Genomic DNA, 18403 nt, shown 5'->3' on the forward strand with positions numbered 1-18403 from the left:
AGAAACAGGAGCTGCGACCATCAAGAAACGAGCCTAGAGTTCAATGCCACTGATGCTGTTTGATATATACAAACTGCACTAACGTCTTGGTCTCTATGCTTCTTCAAATCATGTTCCTTCAGTCTTTAGCTTCCTCCACTTTTTGAAAGCCATTAAATGTTATATCTCTGCTAAAACATTATTTTGGGGCAGCCCGGGTGGCTCAGCGGTTTAGCGCCGCCTTCAGCCCAGGGCGTGATCCTGGAGACAAGGGATCGAGTCCCACATCGGGCTCCCTGCGAGGAGCCTGCATCTCCCTCTGCCTGTGTCTCTGCCTCTCTGTCTCCCTCTCTGTGTCTCTCATGAATAAATAAATAAAATCTTTTACAAAATTTAAAACGTTATTTTGGATATATTAAGAAAAATATTATTGAAATTAATCATTACAATAAAGTATCTTAAAATTAACTGCTGTTACAATTCTTTTTTTTGTTAAAGATTTTATTTATTTGAGAGAAAGAGGGAAAGAGAGCACGCACACACCAGGTTGGGGTAGGAGGGGCAGGCTCCCCTCTGAGTAGACAGCTGACACCAGGCTCTATCCCAGGACCCTGGGATCATGACCTGAGCCAAAGGGAGACGCTTAACCGACTGAGCCACCCAGGCGCCCCTGCCTTTACAATTCTTAATATGGCTACTGGAAAATTTTAATTTGAACACACAACTCATGTAATTTTTTTAAGGATTTATTTTAGTGTGTGTGTGTGTGTGTGTATGGGGGTAGAGTGAGGGAGAGAAGCAGATTCCCTGCTGAGTAGGGAGCCTCACATAGAGCTTAGTCTCACAACCCTGAGATCACCTGAGCCAAAAAAAACAAGAGTCCAACGCTTCATCAACTGAGCCACCCAGGAGCCCCAGCCCATGTAATATTTCTACTGGCCTGCACTGGGCTAGGTAACAGTGAGAAAAGAAGAGAGTAGTACCAGATGAAGCTGATGAAGCTGGGTAAGTGGGCAGGGGCCAGGTCACATACAGCCTCATAGGCAATGAATTTTATTTCAAATGACAGCAACTGTTAAATATTCTGAAAAGTGAGGTTTTAAGAAACTCGCTCTGGTAGCTACGTGGAGGTGGCTACTAAAGCAGCCCGGGCAAGAATCATCAGTGAAGAGATGATGACTGAAAGCAGGCAAGTACAGACGTAAGAACAGAGCCTCAACAGCGGTAACACAGACAGGAACAATGAGTGGAAGAGGGGTTAGCAAAGGAAGTAGGGGTGGGGAGAGGGGAGGGTGTCAAAGACAGAGGAGGAAACAGAGGCCAGGGAAGAGTCAGTGATGCAAAGTGGGGGAAAGTCTCAAGATGAAGAAAGTGGTAAAGACAGTAGATGTTGGGCCCTATGGGAGCACTTGACTGCCTCAGTCGGTAGAACATGCAACTGTTGATCTTGGGGTCATGGGTTCAAGTCCCATTTGGGTGCAGAGCTCATTAAAGATAAAGATAATAAAATTAAAAGGAAAAAAGAACTGTAGATGCTGTGCAAAGACCAAGTAAAGAACTAAAAACCATCTACTGGGGGGGAGGGGGAGGCACCTGGATGGCTCGCTCAGTCGGTTAAACAACCAACTCTTGATTTCAGCTCAGGTCATGATCTCAGGGTCATGGGACCAAGTCCTCACGACAGGCTCCACACTCAGTGGGGAGTCGGCTTGGGATTCTTCCTCTCTCTCAGCTCATCCTTCTCTCTCTCAGCTCTCATACTGTGTGCTCTCATACTCTCTCTTGCTCTCAAATAAATCTTTTTTTAAAAAAATAAAAATAAAAAGCATAGGCTGGTTTGGAAATTACATGCTCGCAAAAGAGACATGGAAAATGCTCACTGAAATAACTGGTGAGATATGTATACGGACTATATATCAGATAACAGACTGTCAATGTTACATTTTATATTTATATACAAAATTTAAATACAGAAAAATTCTGTATTTACAGTATTTCTGAATTTGACCATGTGTTCTTATTCTTTAGAGATAAATGCTGAAAAATTTAGGGGTGCAACGTCTGCAACACTCTCAACTGGTTCAGCAAAAAATGACAGCAATAATATGTACAGAAATAAAAAGAGGGTAAATGTGGCAAAACGTTAACAGTTGGTGAGTCTGGTGAAGAGTACAGCTGACCCTTGAACAACATGAGTTCAAACTGTGTGGGTCAACTTACACTTGAATTTTTTACAGTCCACACTGTAAATGTATCATCCTTCTGATTTTAATAGCATTTTTGACTTTAAAAACACAATACGTAATGCTCATGACATATAAAGTATGTGTTAATCAACTGTTATAGCTAAGACTTCCAGTCAATACTAGGCTATTAAGTTTTGGAGGAGTCAAAAGTTTCACATGGATTTGTGACCAAGTGGGAAGCAGGCACCCTTCACCCCTGCACTGCTCAAGGGTCAACTGTATATAGGTGTCCATGATAAAGTCTTATGACTTTTCTGTATGTAGCTCAGATTTCAAAGTAACAAAGTCGAGGGAGACAAGAGGTCAGGGTGGCGTTGGAGCGCTCCCTGTGAGATAATCAAAGAAGAGCCACCAGGGAACAGGGGCAGAATGAATAAAAGGGACAAGTATGCAGGTCTTTCAATAAGCCTGGAGATAAAAAGGCAAATGACAGAGGACAACAGAGGAGACAGATGGTCAAGGACTTTTTTTCTTTAGTGTGAGACCCCTGAACACACCCATAGGCTGAAGAAGAACAAGTGGAGTGAGGAATAATCTAGAGTGAATACACAGGACGGAAGGGATGGTTCACTGAGGAAAAACGGTTCCAGAGGAGGTGAAGGATAAAGGATCAAGAGCAGAGGTTAATCTTAAACAGAAGACAAAACTCCTTCTTCCTCTGAGACATGTAAAGTAGGTCAGACTGGAAATGAATACAGTGAGCTGGGGTGCCAGCTGGAAACAAGAAGCGGGAAGTTTATGACAGAAGATAAAGGTATGAAGCAGGAAGCAAGAATTTGATTAGCATGTGGAACTTAAGGAAAAGGTAAATACTTAAAACAGAATCAGAAAAGATAACCAGGGACGCCTGCGTGGCTCAGTGGTTCAGCCTCTGCCTTTGGCCCAGGGTGTGATCCTGGGGTCCAGGGATCGAGTCCCACATCAGGCTCCCTGCATGGAACCCGCTTCTCCCTCTGCCCCTCCCCCTCTCTGTGTGTCTCATGAATAAATAAATCTTAAAAAAAAGAAAGGATAACCAAAGGTGAAAGCAGACTGATAACCATGGTAATGCACCTGTCTGCGGCAACACTAGAATTGAAATAAGACTGCCGAATGCTGACAGAGTGAAACCGCAGGAATCCTTCTTTGACATTCCTTGTTTGCATCTTCACATCACCATCATACTGTGTCGGAGAGAAACAGGCCAGCACAACAGGCAGTGCAAACAATACACAAGGTCCCTGACGTAACCCCTCTAAAACCAGGCAGGCTCTACTGGAAAAGATGGTTTATGCCCACCTGAGGCCCCTGGCTGCAGGGAAGTAAACCTCTGCCAACGACAGAGGAGAATTCCTCTTTAAACCAGTAACTCACCAAAGGAGGGAATGCTAGTTTTAAATGAGCTGAGATAATAAAGTTTTGCAATGATAAGCCTGTCCACTCCAGGCTTTTGTAGCTATCATGGTATCTAGTTTAACAAAACTCAAGGAGATGCACTCTACTTTCAGGGCCTCCTGCCAAGACAAAGTCACTCCAGAAAGGGGAGAAGAGGCTTCCTCTGCTCCTCTCAACTGAACGGAGAGTAATCTGTGGCTTAATAGTGGCCCCAAACCATTCTGCAGTCTCCAATGTAGCAACTGATTCAGGGCAAGGATAGTTAATGGATGTTAAACCACTGAGTAAAACCAAGGCTTTTGGGAAAGAAAACTATCACATGGTCCCAAATATCATCCTACATTTTTCCTTAATTATGAAGGTAAAAAGGTACTGTTACAATCAGTATGCCCGGCAGACACCACTTAACCAAGTGATCAAGCACATCATCAACACTGGAAACACCGACATTGCATACCTCCTAAGGTAACGTGGGAAAGAAGTAACACGTCCATCTAGTTTTCTTGGCAAAATGTTTGACCCAAATCTGATGATGAGGAAACAAGAACAATTCCCCAGAAAGCAAGATATTTTACAAGTGTCCTGGGCCCTTCAAAAGTATCAGTGTGTTTTTATGGAACCACAGAAGATCCCAAACAGCCAAGGCAATCTTGGGAAAGTAAACAAAGCTGGAGAGTCCATGTTCCTTTATTTAAAACTACACCATAGGGATCCCTGGGTGGCGCAGCGGTTTGGCGCCTGCCTTTGGCCCAGGGCGCGATCCTGGAGACCCGGGATCGAATCCCACATCAGGCTCCCGGTGCATGGAGCCTGCTTCTCCCTCTGCCTGTGTCTCTGCCTCTCTCTCTCTCTGTGACTATCATAAATAAATAAAAAAAAAAAAAAAATTAAAAAAAAAAAAATAAAACTACACCATAAAGCTACAACAATCACAACACAACAGTAGTAGCACAAAGAGACACACAGATCAATGAAACAAAATAGAGTCCAGAAATAAACCTAAACTTTTAATACACTCAATTAATTCACAACAAAGGAGACAAGCACATACAATAAGGAGAAGAGTCTCTTCAATAACCGGTGCTGGGAAAACTGGACCACTTTCTTACATAAAACACAAAAACTCAAAATGGATTAAACACTTAAATGTAAGGCTGAAAATCATAGAACTCCTAGAAGAAATCACAGACGTAAACCCTTGGGACATCAATATAAGCAATAAAGCATTATTTTTTTTGGCTCTCTCCTCAAACAAAGGCAACAAAAACCAAAACCAAATGGAATTACATCAAACTAGAGAACCAAGGAAAGCAAAGGAAACCATCAACAAAACAAAAAGGCAACCTGTTGAACAGGAGAAAACATCTGCAAATTATATATCCAATGAGGGGTTATTATCTAAATTATATAAAGAACTCCAACTCAACACCAAAAAATTCCTAATAATCCAATCAAAAATGGGCAAAGGATATGGTTTCATGTGACCAACAGACACATGAAAAGATGCTCATCACCAACAAAATGCCAATCAATCAAAGCCACAAGATATCACCTTAACCTATGAGAATGGTTATCACCAAAAAGACAAAATAAAATAAGTATTGATGAGGATGTGGAGAAAATGGAACCCTCGTGCACTGTTGGTAGGATGAGAAATGTAGCAGCTCTGGAAAACAGTATGGAGTTCCTTAAAATATTAAAAACTGAGCTACTATAGCAATCCCACTTCTAGGTATTTATCTGAAGAAACCAAAAACACTAATTCAAAAACCATATATATGCATCCCTATGTATTATGTATTATTATGTACACAAGTCAAGCCATGGAGCAACTAAGCATCCATCAATAGATGAATGGATGAAAAGGGATATATGGATAAATAGTTTATGTATATAATGGACTACTACTCAGCCTAAAAAAAGAATGAAATCTTGCCATTTGAGACAACATGGATGACCCAGAGGATATGCTTACTCTTCCACAGAGTTAACATGTAAGAACTTGTACGGTTACAGATAGTAGCTAGATGTATCATGGTGATCATGGTGATCACTTGAGAATATACCTGAAAATCAGGATGTACACCTGAAGATAATATGATATTGCATGTCGACTACACTTAAATTAAAAAAAAAAAGTCATTGTTTTTGAAAGACAAAAGAAAAAAGGGCAGAGGTTCAGGAAGCCAAGAGATGTGTAACCCAAACACAATGCATGAACCTTGAATAGATCCTAAATTTAAAAGGAAAAAATAAAAGAGCCACTATAAAGAAGATTTAGGGAAGACGTGAGAATATTTGAATATGAGCTCTCCTATGATATTTGATCATTATAAAATTTCTTGGGTGTGATAGTAAGACGTGATGATATAGTAGAATGTCCTTGTTAGGAGATACATAAATACTGAAGTACTTGGCAGTAAAGTATCATGTTTTCTGCAGGAAAAAAAAGTATATGTGTGACATACAAATACACATATACACATACATATGTACGTGTGATAAAGCAAGTGATAAACAACTATTTTGAAAAATTTTTAAAGACTAGTCATAAAGAGTGCTTATACGACGCTAGTAATGCTTTATTTCTTGATCTGGGTGGTGGTTACACAGTTAAGTTCATTTTACAATAAATCAATGTATTTCTTGTGTAAGTTAAAAATTTTTATTAAAAAAAAAAAAAAACAGTCTAGGCAAAGGGTCCCACATGGTCTGAGTATCAATCAGTACATGAAAATAAATAGAATATACGAAGAAAGAAGCATTCACATAAGTGAACACACTCTTACTCTTCCACTGCTCTCAAAGACAGAATGCCAAGCTACGTACCTCGGAAAAGTTTCTGGGCAATGTGCAGAGGGTTCCCAAAGCGGAAGTTCTCCCCACTGAACAGGGCTAGGATGAGCTGATTTTGCTGCTCAAAACTGTCTTCAGGAAAGTGAGGCAGAAACTGCTGGAGGTGTTCACGCTGAGAGTCACTTAATACTTCTTGCCATGTTGAGAGGCTGACTACATCAAAGAATATCTCAGGCTAGGACAATCAGGAAAAGCAAGAGAAAAATAAACAACAGAAAAGCAAGCTTTAAATTTTTCTGTGAGTGGCAAAATATACACAACATAAAGTTTACCATTTATCCATTTTTAACTGTACAGCTCAGTGGTATTAAGTACATTCGCACTGTTGTGCAAACATCACTATATCCAAATTTTCAAGTTTGTTTAAACCAAAACATCACTGATCTTAATTCAATTCACAAATCTTAGAGATTAGCAATAACTACATATAAAAATCACTATCTTACACCCAACAGTAATTAATAATCCAAAGAAAAAATGACCTCAGTAGAGAGAATCTCATTTGGAAACCATTTCTACCAATAAGGGGTAGGTAGGATGGACAACTGAATTTAGTTTAAGACGAGAGGAAAGAAAAAGTTACGGAGGAAAGAACACGAGGGGTTGAGTCACCTGTGAAGAGTGACAAGCAGCAGGATGGAGTTCATTTTCAGCTCAACTATACACCGTTTATCTGTCTTGTATGTGCTGAGTACTAAGCGTGTATCTGTCTTGTATGTGCTGAGTACTAAGCTAGACTGGCATACACACTGTCAGAGGGGGAAACAAGCAATTACAATGTAGCCTGAGAAGCACTGATGTATGTACACAGGAGCAGCCCATGTCCCAGACCCAAGGTATTGGAGAACAGAGAAAGTAACATTTAAAAGAGTTAAGGGGGCAGCCTGGAGGGCTCAGCGGCTTAGTGTCGCCTTCGGCCCAGGGCCTGATCCTGGAGACCCGGGATCGAGTCCCACATCAGGCTCCCTGCATGGAGCCTGCTTCTCCCTCTGCCTCTCTCTGTCTCTCATGAATAAATAAATAAAATCTTAAAAAAAATAAAAAATAAAAATAAAAGAGTTAAGGAATAAAATAAAGAAAAAAGAAAAAAAACAGTTGAAGCAGGAGAGTTAAAACTCCACAGAGCAGAGGCGTCTGGCTCAGTCAGTAGAGTATGCAGGTCATAAAGTTCAAGCCCCACACTGGGCATAGAGATTACTTACAGATAAACAAAAATTTAAAAATCCATAGAGCAAAATCATAAAAATGGAAGAATTACTATAAAAGAAAGGATAGCAATTACCTGTGGGTGTTTGAATGGTATTAGCAGCATTCTACTTCTTAACCCAAGTAGGAGCTACATGGCTGTTTTATCACTCCTTAAACTGTATATACACCATATATATATGGATTTATTTATATACTCTTACATGTGATAAAGTTCACTTTTCTAGTAACGATGACAGTTGAGGCAACATATGGCTAGTGCAAGGATACAAGGGAGAGGGAGCTGCGGACAGAAGACAGAAGAGCAAGGGACCTATAAACATGTTAAGCACTTGCGACGTTATCTAAGGACAATGGAGAGCCACCAAATGGCTTCAGCAGAAGACAACCAGAAATCCGACCACCTACCAGGCATCTGTGCACGCATGTACTAGAGCACCTCAGTGTCAAAGATCTTCCCCTGCAAAGCTATTTTTTGGACACCACTTTATTCCTAATATCTCAGTGTCTGCCACAATTAGGCACTTAATAAAACAAGTGTTTGCTGACTAGTGTGCAAAGAAAACGTGGATGAGAAGAATCTGTCAACGTCAGTACTTATTACTTCAGAAGGCAGAGAGAACAAGCAGTGGCTTTAATTTTATCTATGTTTGATATATTAGGGAAAAAAATCTGAACCAGGTATGACTAAATGCAATTATCTCTAAAACTGGATGATGCACAAATGAGTGCTTGCTATAGGACACTCTACACCTGTCTGTATATGTGGAACACAGCAAAGTGAACAAGATAACTAAATACAGGCTTTGGCACATATAGTGTCTTGCACACAATAAGCGCTTAGTAGGTGATAGCTACCTTAGTGATAATGATGATTACACAGCCTACCTGTGAAAGGAGCCAAAAGCACAAAATCCCAACCCAGGACACGTCCTATTAACTGACCGGAGGGTTACTTTACGGACAGATACAGTATGTTGGGTTTTGTTTCATGATCCACAATGTGAGTAACCAATTTAACATCAACATTCATAATTTTGTTCTTAAAATATGTAATTTCTTGTTAACTGCTCAAAACTATCTGGTTAAAAATAAGGCTTAAGTATATACCTTACACTTTCTTCTCGAGTCACAGTATTAAAGATGTTACATTAAAAGAGAAAGAGAGAGAGATCACTCTGGCTGCAATATAGAAAATGAAACCAAAAGAAGCATAAAAGACTGAAAACTTGTAAAGTGTGGAAAAGGCTTAGGATTGTGGTTAGGGGCAAGGTGCCAGAGAAAAAACGGTAGCACTGCTACTACTTACGTCCTCCAGAAGGTCCTCGGGCAGACTAACCCTGGTGCCCCCCAGGAGGCAGTCCTCCATAATACGTGTGCCATGGCCATCTCCACATGGACCCAGTTCCAGGGGATCCGTCAGCATATGGTCCAAGGAATCCATTGTTTATGTGCCACAGATAATCTAGACAAATACACGCAGTCATACCTCCAGATAGAAAGGCAGGCTTCCCAGGGATCTGATTGATACCGATGCTCCTTCAGAAAGTATTCTGACTCAGATAGTAGTCAAACTCAAATCTAGTTTTATACCTTATCTTCATACCCTCACTACAGCTACACACCTCTTCTCTCTTCTATCACAGCATTCTCATCTCAATCTTCAAATCTTTTCTAGTTCGGCCTCTTGTTGCTCAGAATGCTCCTAGAGTAACTCCCAAATTTACAGAATTTCTTATACGTTCATTTCACAATGAAGCAAAATGAGACTTGGAGATTAAATGATAAGCAGATCAGAGTTCATAACTTTGACTTCTCAGGCCAATAATCTACCATAAAATAATTTCTTGGGGCACCTGGGTGGCATCTGCCTTCGACTCAGGTCATAACCCCCAGGTCCTGGGATTGAGCCCTACATTGGGCTCCCTGCTCAGCCGGTAGCCTGCTCCTGCTTCTCCCTCTCCCTCCGTCCCTCCCTCTGCTCATACTTGTGCACACTCTCTCTCAAATAGATAAAAATCTTTTAAAAAAAATTTCATAAAAAAATTTAACTATTACTGTTGGTCTTTTTAGTAATCCTCCGTTGTGCTTGCACAAAGAAACATCACCCATATAGACTAGTAAAGCTCAGACACTAACAGTAAGTTTTTTAATGAGGGCCTATTAAGTGCCGGGCCTTTTCACGCATCTCATTTAATTCCTACAACTTGCAAGACAAGATCTTCAGATCTATTCCACAGACATTAAAACTGAGGATCAAAGTAGATATATAACTTACCCAATCTCAGGGTAATGAATGAATGAAACTCAAGTCTGCCCGACTACACACACACATTTTTAACACTACACCTCTTGTATAAACTCTCAGTTGGAATTATGAAAGAGGAGTATGTTAGTATGACTTTAGTCCACATAAACTCTGGGGTTTCCAAGCACCTGACCGACCACAACAGCCAGTAAACATAGTAGCCAATCTACCAACTAAAGGTCCATCTGAGGGCAGCCCAGATGGCTCAGCAGTTTAGCACCGTCTTTGGCCCAGGGCATGATCCTGGAGACCCAGGATTGAGACCCACATCAGGCTCCCTGCAGGGAGCCTGCTTCTCCTTCTGCCTGTGTTCTCTGCCCTTCTCTCTCTCTGTGTCTCATGAATAAATAAATAAAATCTTTAAATAAATAAGTAAAAATAAAGGTCCATCTGGTATTTATAACCACGTAAATGTAATGCTACTTTTCTCCTTCCTGTAATAACTGAACACTGCTGGTCATCTTTAGAAATAGACATATCAAAACATCTTTACAGGGGTGCCTGGGAGCATCCAACTCTGGGTTTTGACTCAAGTCGTGATCTCAGGGTGGTGAGATCAAGCCCCAAGTCGGGCTCCACGCTCAGTGAGGAGTCTGCTTGAGACTCTCCCTCTCCCACTGCCCCTTCTGCTTGTGCTCTCTCTTTCAAATAAATAAATAAATCTTTAAAAAAAAAATCTTCAGAGAGCATCTTGTTAGGCAAATGGCAAGTATCATCTGTAAAGCTGAGGCCATAGGATTGAACACAGAGAGCATGAACTCAGTCACTCTACCACTCTGCTAAGTCAATTCTATCTCCTAGGCCTACCAAATGGACTAACAAGCACGATTAAATGAGAAAAAAAAAAAAAAAAGACTTAAGAGTCAAGGTGCCAAACTTCTAGCCCAATCTCGGTGACCTAAGGCAAACCTTACCTTGACAGGTGTCGATTTCCTTACTTGCACGACAAAGGGGAGCTGCACCAGGTCTTCTGTTATTTCCAACCTTGGAGTCCTACAATAAATAATCTCCAGATGGAGGACACTTTATATGACTTAATGCACTCATATAAGGCATCATAATGTTAACGACTTCTGATTCCAAAACTCTTTTAAACGATAAAAAGCAGAGCTGTAATACTACTACTAAAATAAGTATGTTCCCACAAATTATTTCAAGTTCTATTTTAGAGATTTCAGATTTATGTAAAGATTCTGCAGCAAGATTAGTGCTGGGTAAAGCAGATGGGTCTCCAAACGACTGTGCTCCGTCACCTTTCAGTACCTGGGGATTTGCGGCATCCTCAACATTCTTGGTGCCTAAGGAACTGAAGCAGGTGAGAAAGCGCAGGGTGCGGGAGTCTAAGAAAACTTTAAAATAGCGAGATTTGCAGAGGCAACCTGATGCTTAGAGCAAGGTCCTCTTTACAAACTGATGCAGAACAGGGTAAAAAGGGCAAAGCCAGGGTTCCAGTGACTCTTGGAGGAGGATCGCCCCCGTTTCCACAACTTGTTCGCAAGTTTCTTCGACTACGACAGACATGTAGCTGAATTTAATCTATTCGAGTGGCCACCTCGGCCCTGCTACTATTCTGAATGGGATCTCAAAATACAAGACAGCGGGGGGCTAGCCCGAGGGTCGGAACCCCGGAAGCCAAGGATTTCTGGGTCTTGCGGCGGCCGGGACCTGCGTACCGGCCCAGCGGGGGGGCTCCCGCACCGGGGCCAGCCTTGCCCCCGGGACCCTCCCCAAGGTCCCCAACGCCCAAGCTCCACCCGGGGCTGCTTCCGGAGCAAACGCCGGCTCCCAACCCGCGGGCCTGCAGCTAACCCCGCCCCGCCCCTCCGAGGCCCCGCCCCCAGGCTGCACCTCCGCGCACACGGCCCCTCCCCCACGGGGGCGCCTAACCCTAACCCCGCCCCCGCCCGCCCGTGGCCCCGCCCCCGCCCGCCGAGGCCCCGCCCCTCCAGGCTGCCCCGCCGCGCGCTCGGCCCCTCCCCCACGCCGCGCCCGGCCCTAACCCCGCCCCCGGCCGCCCGTGGCCCCGCCCCTCCAAGAGGCCCCTCCGCGCGCTCGGCCCCTCCCCCACGCCGCGCCTAACCCTAACCCCGCCCCCGGCCGCCCGGCTGCCCCTCGCCCGCCGCCCTGCCCCGGGCCTACGGCAGCCGCGACCCTCGGGGCCCGGCCGCTCGCTCTCCCCGCTGCCCGGCCACACGCCGACCCTCCCGCCGTCCCGGGCCCGCCCTCACCTGAGCCGCAGGCGCGGGTCCCCCAACCCGCAGCGCTTCTCGGCCCGCGGGCTCCGGGACGCGCTCGCTCCCGCAAGGCGTCTCAGTGCGTGCACGCTCCGGGCTCGGGCGGCGGAAGGGGCGGGGCCGCGCGGGGCGGGGCCTGGGGGCGGGCGGGGCCGCGCGGGGCGGGGCCTGGGGGCGGGCGGGGCCGCGCGGGGCGGGGCCTGGGGGCCGGGACGGGGCCGCGCGGCTGGGTTGGGGTTGGGCTGCAGGCTGCGCGCGGCCTCTCGGTCTCACCTGCCGCAGAAGCTTGCGGAGCGCGGCTTTAGGGGCAGCCCCGGCGGCTCCGCGGCTCAGCGCTGCCTTCCGCCCGGGGCGTGATCCTGGAGACCCGAGATCGAGCCCCACAGAGGCTCGTGCATGGAGCCTGCTTCTGCCTCTGCCTCTCTCTCTGTGTCTCTCATAAATAAGTAAAATATTTATGAAAAAAAAAAAAGAATCTCACTGTACTGAATAATAAAGGTACCTATTTTAAAAAAACATAAAGTGCATCTTTACCTGGCCGGGAGCTGAGGCCCGTTTGCAGGGCGCGCCCCCTGTCCAGCCTGCGCTGAGCTGAGCACTCTCCAGCCCGTAGGTTCCCGGGCACTGCTCCTATTTTACAGCGGAGGAAACTGCAGCTTCGTTGAGTTTCAGGGAGGAAAACGCAGGCTCGGAGCCTGTGCCCCTGTCCCGGGCCCCTGGTGTTCGGAAAGAAAGCATACACACGTCGAAGAAATACGTTTAAAAACGTTCCTCTTGTGGACAATCCAGGCCGGTCCCTTTCTCGTTCACTGGGTCTTATTAGAACAGCTTCAGACGACTTGATCCACAGCCACTCCCTGCAGTCGTGCAGAGACCATCCTTTGGTCTCTCGACTGGATGGAAATACGTCTGGGAAGCTGCCAGGCGAAAACGAGCCTTCCTCCCTTGTTGGAAAATAGTGGTTTCCAGAGAAAGCCCAGTCTTTGCTCCCCTGCTGGCTGCCCACCTGCCCTTAGTCCTGCCTGTTAGACCACGGGAGGTTCTTGAGTTAGAAACCACCAAGTAAAGGGCAGGGGAACACCATTCCATAGTTGTCATCCCTAATTTCACTTACATTGTGTGCTAACCAGACCAGCGTGATCCAGAGTCAAAACATTGTAAATTGAAATATTTAAAAAAAAAAAGAAAAAAAACGGGAGGGGTGCCTGCGTGGTTTAGTCGGTTAAGCCACAACTCTTGATTTCAGCTCAGGTCGATCTCAAGGCTGTGAGATTGAGCCCTACCAGGCTCTCTGGTCCTCCAGGAGTCAGTTTGAGACTCTTTCCCTCTGTCCCTCCCCCTCCAGCAATCGCTCTTTCTCTCTCTCAAATAAATAAAAATCCTTTTTAAAAAAACTAACAATCTCAGTAGTTCTTGTAGCTTCACGATACAAACAAGGAAGATGTTTATTAAAAAAAATATTTATTAATTTTTACACCTGCTGAGTAGCACAAGACTATTAACACTATAACTCACTGAATGTACAATAAATGTTCACATTTAAATAACAGGATAGGGTCAATATTTTCAACCTGCGGGTCAGCCTTAGCATCTCATGAAGTGCTTTTTAGCCCTAGATATCTTGAGAGTTTTTTGAAAGGATAATTCCAAATCAGAAAACAACTCAAGAAGATCAAAATAATAGGTTTTTCCAGAACAATAGGAATTTTACATGATGAAATGGCTATTTATGCGGACACAAATCAAACAATAAAAATGTAAAATCTGTATGTAACCTATTCCAAAATTTTCACACTGCACTGATTGAAGTCTAGCGTGCCGATATGTCCTAAGAGAGGCCACAATATAAACATTGGCTACATACATTTTTTTTCCATATTGGTCTTCAGATGGCTCATAACCAACCATCTCTTCAAATCCAAGTCCTTTTGAAAAATCTATTAACTTGGAATGAACGTGGAGAATACCTAATCTTAAAGAAGTGTAGTTTGGCTTGACTGCCACCTGCATCTCTGGTTGATAACATACAAATTAGTTTTAGATCCTTTGCCTATTCCACATAAGTACAAAAAGAGAAAAAGGAAAAAAAAAACTTAAATGGGAAAAAAAAACAAAGAGGTCCTTTCAAACCATTTCCGTCTGTGTATTTTACAACTTGAAATAACTGGCATGAAATGAACATTCCGTTCAGTGATAGTTTTCTCTTTTCATCAGTAAGTTACTCCTGAGGAAGGGGGGGGTACTTTGCTGGTTCAAATTAAGAAGGACCCAAAAGGGCCAGATTTAAGGTGTGAAAATTAAAACTGGACCTTTAGCAAAGTCTAATATTCTTCGTCTAGCAAGTCCGTCTAGACTGGACACGAGAATATTTACAATCGTTACATTGTAGGACGTTGGGATCCAGAGTCTCTGCTTTGTGACTCAGGTTCAATATTTTCTATTGAAAACATCAACGTGACATCTTTGTTACCAAAGATAGAGTCCAATCCCTAGGGTCTACACGTTTCCCAAGTAACTTTCTCAAGTTCTTTTAGGGCCCAAATTTTCAGGGATAACTAAATGAATGAGGTCTCAGAAATAAAGTGCAAAATCTACATATTAGTTCAGTTATTTCAACAGAATCATTTCCTTTTCAAAAAGGTATCTGTACTATAAAGAAGCTATTATACTTTAGTTTATAGAACCAGTTTTAACCCAGAAATGTAAATAAAATACATTAGTTAACTTCATTTGAAATAGAAGTTAGGTCTTTCTGTTCAGGAGTGATAAGTTCTATCACATGATAATTATTCTAAAAATGTGTTGGTATGTCATAAAAAGTTGCTAAAATACGTACTGATTTCTGTGATGATTTATGTGTACAATTGGAATGCAGAGTAAAAAGGAGGGAAACTTTTCCCCCCGTTGAATTCATAGCCAACAAGACAGCAAACAGGAACACATACAAGAAAAACTGTCACTGAGGCAGATTTTTTTCCCTCCCAAATGACAGTGTAAGATGCATAAAGATTGGATTTCTCCCACATCCATTATAATTACCTTGACATACAAATGGTCCCCACATTTTAATTTTTCCCCTAAGTGTGAAGTTGGTCATCTTTCCAAAAGGTCCAGATGAGTTACAATATGTATAAGTTAAAAATGTTAAAAAAAAAAAATGAGGGCCACCTTTCCACCTAACCTTAAAGAATGTTCATTTTAAGACAGCATAAGAAGTACTAAAATACACTGGATGATGTGAGAGTTGAATGTACACCTGATAAGAGCAAGGAACTTATCCTTTACCAATGAATGGTAAATGGATCCTGCAAGGCAGGACAAGGTTTCAGTGCTTTTCACTTTATAGATATGTAATTATCTGAGTAATTTTTCTTGGTATCGAGATTTCAAATACCTCCTTTTTAATACACCACAACCAGAGAAGGGGAGGCAAAATTTTAGTGTAGGAGTTTAAAATCTGCTGACATCAAACAAACCTTTTCTCTTACAGGGAGTCTACCACTGTGGAGTAATAAAGTAAGATCTCTCAGACCAGGAGGTTCTGGTCTAAGTGGCTGAAGGCCAGCATCTGTGCAAAGCACTACCAATAGTAGCCCAACAATAGTTTTTCCCAAAGAGGCAAGTTGTTGTTGTTTTAAATCAGCAATAAGAAAAATCTAGACGACAGTTTTTCCTTCAGAACATCACTATCAAGCCTCTATTTCATCATCTTTATTTTTATATTCAATAGGCTCCCTTTGTTAAATTACTGAAAATGCAAACTCAGTAGATGAAGCAGTTCTGACAGAATAAAATGCCCCTCTCCTTTGGTGCCATGGCTTGGAATGAAGCGGTCCAGTGGCCATGGACTTGGCACATCCTTTCTCTACCTTTGGTACAAACGTGATACACCACTTAATATTTCCACAAAGGAAAAGTAAGGCCTATCAATGTGTTAAAAAAAAAAAAAAAAAACCAACTCAGGTAACAAGGTGAAATTTCTCCACCTTGAAATCCACTTTCCCCTGAAAGATCTCCATTCCATGGCAGAAGCTCCTAGAGTCAATTTGGTAAAGACGACGTTAATAAAAGAAGCCCAAGTGTGTGTAGAGTGTCAAAACTGTGGTTTCCAAATTCTTGAGTGAATGATAAATCTTAAAAAAGAGTTCCAAGTATTGGAAGCTTTCGGACTTATGGATGAGAAAAGACGTGATGTGACCGCTGGATTCAAGCTCAAGGGTAGAAGAAGTTAAGGTTTAGTGATATGCACTTCACTGCTCCCATTCCCATTGGTGGTGGTTGTAATGATGTACTGTGTGGGCTGTTGTTGGCTGGTGGTCTGGGGGTCCAAGTCACTGTGTGAAGCTGCCGGAACCTGGACTCCTGCTGAGAGAGCAGAAGCTTGCTTTTCTTCCAATTCTGGTTGACTTTCTGATAACACATAATGACCCTAGGGGGGGGAAAAAAAAGATCTTTAGAAATCTGAAGTCTAACATGGGGGAGGGGGACGCTCTTGGTGGAGATAAAAAGTAATAGGAAAGGAAATGTTATAACATGACACCAAAATAGGCACCTTTGTGAGATGTTTTATGTAAGTACTTTAGAGGGGATGGATCAGTCACAGTAATAGACTACAAAGGTAATTTAAGGGACTGCCTTAGGTGTTCTACCAAATAATATAGCGAAGACCTTCATGTACAGAAATTTGCATTATAATAGTAATCTATGTGGCAAAGGAAACATGAGCTATTGTACTGATCCTAAGAATTTAGAAATTCTTAAAATAAGATTGCTGTCTGTCAATTAATATTTAAGAGTAATACAAAATAGAACACAGAAGAGATATTTAAAGTTCCCATTAAAAAAAAAAAAAAAGTTCCCATAAAAAGGCAGAAAGACTCCCAAGTCAGGTAGTCAAGGTCAGTGGTTCCTAGACTTCAGAGTCTCACAGATCAGCAAATTAAAAGTAATAATAAGTATCCCCAAATTTTATTTTGCCAAGTAGAGTAGATTTTAGGATGATACTCTCAAATGAGAGAAATTTTAACACTCAAAAGTATAAGAAGAGTACAATCTTAGAATAAAGTCCCTGACACTGAATCAATTTAGCTTTATGAAAAGATGCATTGTCATTATTTTTCCTCTGATCATGAAGACTTCACAGACTTGGAGTAGCTATTTCCTTAAGTTAACATTTTTAAAGAAAGAATGTGTCCATTGACTAGGTGATTGGTTTGCTGTATAGGCTAAGAAAAGAGAAGTCACAGAGGAAAGCCCTGTGCCTTCCAAGCTCTGTCCAGAGAAAAAGCCATAGCCAAATACCCATTTGATGTATCTAGGGCCATGTGCTCTGAGTCCATACTCATTCAATCTCGGATTATGATTTAGTTTTCCATGTGGGTCTTTTTCTAGGAGGAGGGGGCTGGTTCTCAGCCTACTGTCCATGAACAACTAGGTAGTCACAGGTGGGCTAGAGATTCTATGAACCCTGGAAAATGTACATTAAATTTGTGTGTGCGTGCGTGCGTGTGTGTGTGTGTGTGTGTGTGTTGTGGCAGGGGGAGGGGAATGTCCTTGACTGTAATCAGGTTCTCAAATGAATTCCTGGCCAAAAAAAGGTAAAGAGTCAGTGGGTCCCACCAGGAGTAAAAATTTCACTGATTATGCCAACGAGACTATTCCATTTTACATTAGGTATTGTCTTCACTGATAATAGTGTTACCCTGGATTTACATATCTCTCCATAGTCTAATTAATGTGAGTTTGTGTGCTAAGAAATGGCTAAGCTCTCAGTATGCTTTCAAAGGGAAAAATCAGGTTTTGAAGCCACTAGACTACCCTGCTACTCTTTGAGACTTCTTGGGAAATAGTCTTCCCCTGGGAACATCCCAATATCCCTAGTCACTTAGGAGTATGTTTCATAATTTAAACTTAAGATACTCTGTTTTCTAATTACTTAGAGGCAGACCAGAACAAACCAGTGAAGATAAAAACAGAGGTAGCAGGTACAACTAAAATTGACCTGCCTAATCTAAATATAACAAGATAATTCACGGCAATGTTCTGCAGGGGAGGAGGGTTGAACGTTTAAAATAGCTTAAAAGAGCTCTGTAACATATTCATTCAATTATTCTCTCCCACTCCAGCTGAGGACCAATAGTCATGAATACTTTCCACAAAGCACATAAAAAAGGTGATCAATTATGAATTGGTACATATTT

At 42.5% G+C, this 18403-nt stretch overlaps 2 protein-coding genes across 12 annotated transcripts in view; both read right to left on the bottom strand.

Annotated features, from left to right (window-relative positions):
* Positions 1-12329, bottom strand: part of NFRKB (nuclear factor related to kappaB binding protein) — a 38885-nt gene extending 26556 nt beyond the window's left edge. For 2 of the 6 annotated variants that reach the window (XM_072822702.1, XM_072822698.1), the window contains exons 1-4: positions 12198-12319; positions 10884-10976; positions 8971-9126; positions 6429-6630 (exon numbers count right to left, since the gene is read on the bottom strand). In XM_072822702.1, coding sequence (XP_072678803.1) covers positions 6429-6630; positions 8971-9105 — 337 coding nt within the window. In that variant the 5' untranslated portion in view covers positions 9106-9126; positions 10884-10976; positions 12198-12319. Of the gene's footprint in view, positions 1-6428; positions 6631-8970; positions 9127-10883; positions 10977-11232; positions 11686-12197 lie in introns of those variants that run through there. The other 4 variants (XM_072822703.1, XM_072822699.1, XM_072822701.1 and 1 more) reach the window with 4 other exon arrangements.
* Positions 12330-13647: 1318 nt separating this feature from the next.
* Positions 13648-18403, bottom strand: part of PRDM10 (PR/SET domain 10) — a 96244-nt gene continuing 91488 nt past the window's right edge. For all 6 annotated transcript variants that reach the window (XM_072822713.1, XM_072822712.1, XM_072822710.1 and 3 more), the window contains one exon: positions 13648-16632. In XM_072822713.1, the coding sequence (XP_072678814.1) occupies positions 16432-16632 (201 nt within the window). In that variant the 3' untranslated portion in view covers positions 13648-16431. The remainder of the gene's footprint in view (positions 16633-18403) is intronic.

The sequence above is a fragment of the Canis lupus genome, chromosome 3 (assembly GCF_048164855.1).
Source record: "Canis lupus baileyi chromosome 3, mCanLup2.hap1, whole genome shotgun sequence".
Classification (NCBI taxonomy): Eukaryota; Metazoa; Chordata; class Mammalia; order Carnivora; family Canidae; genus Canis; species Canis lupus.